This window comes from Monomorium pharaonis, chromosome 9 (assembly GCF_013373865.1).
Source record: "Monomorium pharaonis isolate MP-MQ-018 chromosome 9, ASM1337386v2, whole genome shotgun sequence".
Taxonomy (NCBI): Eukaryota; Metazoa; Arthropoda; class Insecta; order Hymenoptera; family Formicidae; genus Monomorium; species Monomorium pharaonis.
In genome coordinates, this window is record NC_050475.1 from 15,008,066 (window position 1) to 15,014,527 (window position 6,462).

The following is a 6,462-nucleotide window of genomic DNA, read 5'->3' on the forward strand; positions in this document are numbered from 1 at the left end:
ACACGGGCTTCCTTTTTCGCGAAGCTGACCAGGCTCCCACAAAGAATTCCTTAGTCCGTATTCCTCCAGCCGTCCCCGAACTCCTCTTCCGCCGAGTCTTGTGCGCTTCGTTTTTCTTTCTTCGGGATCGGGGGGGGGGAATATCTTTCGTGGACCCATCGCTCAAAGAGCTCCCCGTCCCCTGCCTCGGCATTCACCCAAGTCCCAGAGAACGCGCGTGACACGTCCTCCTCAGCAGGAGTCCGATCTTAAACTGTCTACAATATTTGTTTACAAAATATTTCCCGGCAACCAGCCGCTTAATTCATTTATTTAAATAACAAATTCTTCCGGCAACCGGCCGATCGAAAATATCGATCGGTCCGTCAGCTGACTGGCGCTTCAGGGGTGTATCGGGCGACACGCGGCACGCAACAATATTATTTTATTTTATTCTTACTTGCCGCTGGTAGGTTTTGAACCCGGGAACTTAGGATTACGAACCTTGCACTCTATCTGCTACGCCAGTTTGAATCATCGATATGAGTACTTGTTATTGTCTACATATACCTATATGTTATAAACTGACGCAATTATATTATTTTTTATAAAAGCAATTAAATTTTGCAAAACATATTAAAAATAAATAGCATTAACTTATTTACTTATTAATTTCATTGTTAAATTTAACTTTTTCCATAACCTTAATAATTTGATGGAAATTGCGATCTATTTAGCACTAATACTTTGAAGCGTTCAAATGGTTAATTTGACCATTTTGACATCATTTCCAAGATATCTAAATGTTTTCTTAAAAAAGCTCTCTTAAAGTTGAATATAATATGCTTATATAATATGCTTATGCCTTATGCCTTAAATCCCCCTATAACCATTTCTGCTGTGACAAATGTTGGCAACAGATTCTGTTGCCAAAAAGGCGACAAATGAGAAACATATCTTGTCATTGCAAACACTATTAGCAGATATTCAGCAAATATTTAGCAACGTCTGTCATCAGAATACATGACAAAATAATAGTGAACTGCGAGCAGATTTATTGAAAGTATTGATAACAGATTGACGACAAACACCAAAATGCAAACAATGTCAGCAAATTGCCTGTAGAAATGCAACAACATTTGTGTGTCAAAGTACGCGACAGATTGATACCTGAAATGTAGCAGATCTGTCGAAATGTCAAATTGTCAAGTGGCAATAAAAAGTGCGGCACCGTCGATAGGCGGCTTACTTTCTCGGGAGTAAAATGCAGTCAACTCGCTACATAAAGACCACTCGCAGCGCGACTCAGATAAGCAAAAATTATCTTCCTTCGCTGCGCCTGCGCAGGAGTATTTTCATTTTTTTGGAATAAGATTTAACTACAAAGAAATTTAATGAAATTAATTGCACCTAGAATAGATGATACACCTGCGATATAAAGGGGAAAAATAGATAGGTCAATTGAGGCTCTCCTATAGGAAATATTAGATGCTAAGGAGAGGGTTGGATAAATTATTTAATCTGTTCCTACTCCTGAATTAATAAATCTTCCAAGGAGATTGCTTACATCGATTCTCAAATAAAATTATAACTGTGATGAAAGAAGAAATGAAAAGATTCGACAAATCTGTCGCCAATCTGTCGTCATTTATGAATACAGATCTGTTGCATATTTGGCGCAAATCTGCTGTGAGTTTACGTTGCAACATCTGTTCTCAATTTGCTGCGTGAATTTGTCATTGTATTGCTACCCAGACAACACGCTTGTCAGAATGAAAACTTTAAGAGAACTTTTTTAAGAAAACATTTAGATATCTTGGAAATGATGTCAAAATGGTAACATTTACCAGAGACGTCTACTAAGAGAGGTCTTTAAGATATCTCATTAAAGAGTCTTACTTAAGTTTCTTGAAAATGTTATCCTTATGACATCAGTTAAATGATATCAGCTTGGTATCTCATAAAAGATATCACAATGCTGTCCGATTTTTGAGCCGTCCATGCGCGTCGTAGTTGACTCAGAAATCAGACAACACTAAGAGGTCTTTGAGATATCTAATTGAAGAGTCTCATTTAAGTTTCTTGAAAACGTTATCTTTATAGTATCAGCTAAATAATATCAGCTTGATGTCTCATAAAAGATATCACAATGCTGTCCGATTTTTGAGCCGTCCATGCGCGTTGTAGTTGACTCATAAATTAGATAACATTATATCTTAAATGAGAAATCCATTTGATATTATTTAAAAATTATTATAAAGATAATGTTTTCAAAAATAACGGTTTGCCTACAATTACTGTGCACAAAAAATGCACAAAATCTAAATTTATCATGTACTAAACAAAAACAGAATAATAAAAACCATCTAATTAACCATTTGAACGCTTCAAACTATTAATGCTAAAAATAGATCGCAATTTCCATCAAATTATTAAGGCTATGGAAAAAGATAAATTTAACAATATGAAATTAATAAGTAAATAAATTAATGCTATTTATTTCTAATGTTTTGCAAAATTTAATTGCTTTTATAAAAAACAATATAATTGCGTCAGTTTGTAACATATTGGTATTATATGTATAAGACAATAACAAGTACCCATATCGATAAGTCAAATTGGCGTAGCAGATAGAGTACAAGGTTCGTCATCCTAAGGTTCCGGGTTCAAACCTACCAGCGGCAAGTAAGAATAAAAGAATTTAATTTAAATTTAATTAATCAATAAAAATTTGTTCTAAATTTAGTATGTTACTGTTGATAAAAATAATTTTTAAAAAATGAATTTTTATTTTATTTTTTTATCTTTAGTTGCAGTTTAAAAATATCTGATTTAAGAAACATTTTAGATATTCGATTTAAGAAATTTTTTAGATATCCGATTTAAGAAATCTTTTAGATATCAGTTTTATGATATCTTTCTGTTCTCAAAAAACGGCGCATTGGTTAACATTCTGACATCATTATGTTATCTTTTAGAAGTCTCTTTATGTTATCATTTTCAGAAACAAGATATTTTCTAGAGATCTTTTTGACAACGTATTGTTTACTGGGTAGTGACAGGTCTGCTCTGGTGTTGCACCCAATTTGATATCAGGATTTGTTAACAATTTTTGCTCGCAATTGGGGCCAGGCATGCCAGATTTCCAGACTTGGTACCAAGCTGCGGCTGTGGAGGGGGTAGCATATGCCAGAAAAGGCTGAGAGTCGACATAGCCATGTTTTAAGTGTCCTTCAGCGCCCTCATAATATTAACGACGTGGACATGTACCACGTAGTCAATGTTCACGTTAGGACTACGGATAACGCATATCTATAAAATTTTGATTCCGTTCCGTGCTATTGTGCTTGTGCACGAAATGTCCGCGCAATAACACAAAGTTATTATGCAAAATTATCTCGAAGATCCATGATCCGATGATCGGTTTTTGTTATTATTATCAACTCGCTCGATCTTATTATTGTCTTGCTCGCCTACATATAATAATTATATTATAAGACCAGCATATTTAATTAACTTATTTTTTATTTGACATATGTTGGCGTGCTTATTTGATATTTATTATTGTACGTCTGTGAAAAATTTTTTATGATGAGGATAGTCGTATAACGATCGATACGTCTATTAACTGTGATTTTAATAATATAATCTATCGAGCTTAATTCAAATTGTAAATTATAATAAAAATATTAATTATTATTAAGTGGCTTCCTCTCATGAGGTGCCACTAATAGCGCATTAGGTTTTTTTTTACGTGGACCTTCGCCAGTAGCCCTATTATACCATTATTATAACATTTAATTTTTTAAGATTTTTAACACATCTATTTTTTATAGATGTGAGGTCCAGCGTACCAGACCAGTTCTCAATTACTGATTTAACACATCTATTTTTTAGAGATGTGAGGTCTAGCGTTCCAGACCAGATTTTAATTAATTCTTTATTTAATTATATATATAATATACATAAAAAGAAAAGGAATGTAAAAGGATATTTAAAAAATTTTCCAGTATTTTTCACATTATTTATTTATTATTTTTTATAAATATTAAAATATTTATAAATGTAGGTGGGGCCGTTACCTCGGCCGCCACCTCGGCCGCCACCTCGGCTGCCTCCTCGGCTGCCTCCTTGACCGTTATCTCGGCCGTTATTTCGGCTGCCACCCCGGCCAGCACCTCGTAGGCCCCGTTGGGCTCGCCAGCGGGCCCGTGAGCGGCCGGCACCTCTTTTTTTTTTATCTAAAAATTAATTAAAAAATGCATTATTAAAATAAAATATTTTTTTATATTAATGAGTAATAATGTGAGAAACTTTACGTTTTTGTATCTCCTGCTTCTGTTCCTGCTGCTGTTCCTGCTGCTGTTCCTGTGGCTGCTGCGGGTGCTGCGGCTGTAGCTGCGGCTGCGGCTGCGGCTGCAGCTGCGGCTGCTGCTGCGACTGCGGCTGCTGCTGCTGCTGCTGCTGCTGCAACACCTGTTGCAGCAAATGCTGCATAGATGCTTCTTCCGATTCTGTTAATATAAAAAAATATGTAATGTAAAAGAAAATTTCATGAGTATGCAGAAAAGAAAATAATAAATTGATTTACTCACGAGACGAACTGTCTTGCTGCATCGCACTCGGTTGCTAATAAACAACTGTGTAAAATGACAGAGCTATGCTATGATAAACAATTAAGAATCGCGTACACGCCGCTACGCCGCGTGGGTGGTTCTTGATTGTGTGAGTGCAAGCCGCGTTTGTGTTTGACAATTGTGCGGATAGTTTTTTCTAATATTTTCCGCTTTAAATCCAATTTTTCATTTTATCTATTTCAATTTCTATCTTTTTTAACTCTTTTCTTCTTTTTCTTTTCGCCTTTGTTAATATTTCTGTATTTTTTCTTATTTTTCTGCCTGTATTCTTTGTCTCAATTCTTTCATCTTTGTTTTATTCTCTTTTCTAGTATTTCTTATTTTTCTCGTACTATTTCTTTGTTATTGAAAATGGAAACGTGCGACGAGAAAAAAGTATTCAAGCGAAAATTCTGCACCGGATGGCTTCATGATGATCGCTATAAGGATTGGATAGAGCAAGTATCTGATGATAATACTTTATTTTCTTGTAAAATATGTAACAAAAACTATTCATGTTCGTTGCGTGTTTCCAAACATATGAATTCTACATGTCATAAAAATAATATGAAAGAAAACATTCTTACTTCACACAATGACAATCTTACAAAGCAAAATAAATGTAACAAGTTTAGGCCACAATGGCTGGATATTAAAGAATATAAATTATGGTTACGCGAAGTATCAGACGATAAACATTCCTTTTTTTGCAAAGTCTGTAATAAAAAAATGATTGGTGCCTTGTGTGAAATACGTCGACATGCAGAATCCAATTCACATAAAAATAATTGTCAAAAAAGCAATTTAGAAGTAAACAAATCAAACGAAGATTTGAAAACACAAACTGATGAATGTTCTTTGACGTTTAATGAGCGAAAGAAAATAGCAGAAATAAAGTATGCGGCATTAATAGCTGAAAAAAATATTTCTCATCAAACGGCAAATGAGATTCTCAGTTTGTTTCAAAACATTGGAAAAGATCCTAATGTTTTGAGCAGCATGACTATTGGTCGAACAAAATGTACAAAAATAATTTCGAATGTTTTGGCTCCTGTAGAGACAGAACGTGTAGTTTCTAACATTCAAAAAACAAAATTTTCTATATTTATTGATGAAACGTCTGACATTACAAATGATAAATGGATGACGTTTCTTGTTCAATATATAGATTCCGAAACTTTGGATCTTTGTATGCAATTAGTAAAGTTAATTAACATTGATGCAAGAGATTCTAATGCAAAAAAATTATTTTATGCATTTCAATCTGTAATGAATAAACTTGAAATTCCATTTGTAAATATTCTTGCCCTGTCATGCGACAATGCGTCTGTCATGACAGGAACAAAATTATCTTTTAAAAAGAAATTAGAAGAAGTATGCAAAAATTTATTAACGTTTTCATGTCCTTGTCATTCTGCTGCATTGGTTGCACGAGCTGCATGTGCAAAAATACCAGATTTTTGTGATGAATTTTTGAGAAAACTTGCTAGTTATATTGATAGTAGTCCAAAACGTACGGCTATTTTCAATGAATTTTGTGACTGTTTCCAAGATACAAATCATAAAATATTGAAAGTGTGTGAGACTCGATGGCTTACACATTATTCATGTATTGAAAGAGTTCTTGAATCTTGGGACACAATAACACATTTTCTCAATGAAATGGTTGTAAGCGAAAAAACGAAGTCGGGTGAATATTTATTGTCATTAATACAAAATGTAGACTTAAAAGCATATTTTTTATTTTTAAAATATGTTTTAAATTTTTTTAACGCTTTTAATGCCTTTTTCCAAGCGATTGAAACAAAGATTCATTTGTTACAATCGAAATCTGTCACGTTTCTTATACAAATTTGTCAAAATTTTC

General features: G+C 33.9%; 1 protein-coding gene across 1 annotated transcript; it reads right to left on the minus strand.

Annotated features, from left to right (window-relative positions):
- Positions 1-3,201: 3,201 nt before the first annotated feature.
- Positions 3,202-4,596, minus strand: LOC118647473 (ataxin-8-like). Its single transcript, XM_036292495.1, has 4 exons — positions 4,575-4,596; positions 4,294-4,493; positions 4,062-4,220; positions 3,202-3,291 (listed from the first exon to the last, which is right to left on the minus strand). The coding sequence occupies exons 1-4, from the start codon at positions 4,594-4,596 to the stop codon at positions 3,202-3,204; spliced, it is 471 nt and encodes a 156-aa protein (XP_036148388.1).
- Positions 4,597-6,462: the final 1,866 nt, after the last annotated feature.

Coding starts and splice junctions, on each gene's coding strand:
- LOC118647473 (XM_036292495.1), bottom strand. CDS start 4,596: ATGCAGCAAGACAGTTCGTCTC. Junction 4,494..4,574: donor GCAGCAAGACAGTTCGTCTC/GTGAGTAAATCA, acceptor TTATATTAACAG/AATCGGAAGAAGCATCTATG. Junction 4,221..4,293: donor AGGAGATACAAAAACGTAAA/GTTTCTCACATT, acceptor ATTAATTTTTAG/ATAAAAAAAAAAGAGGTGCC.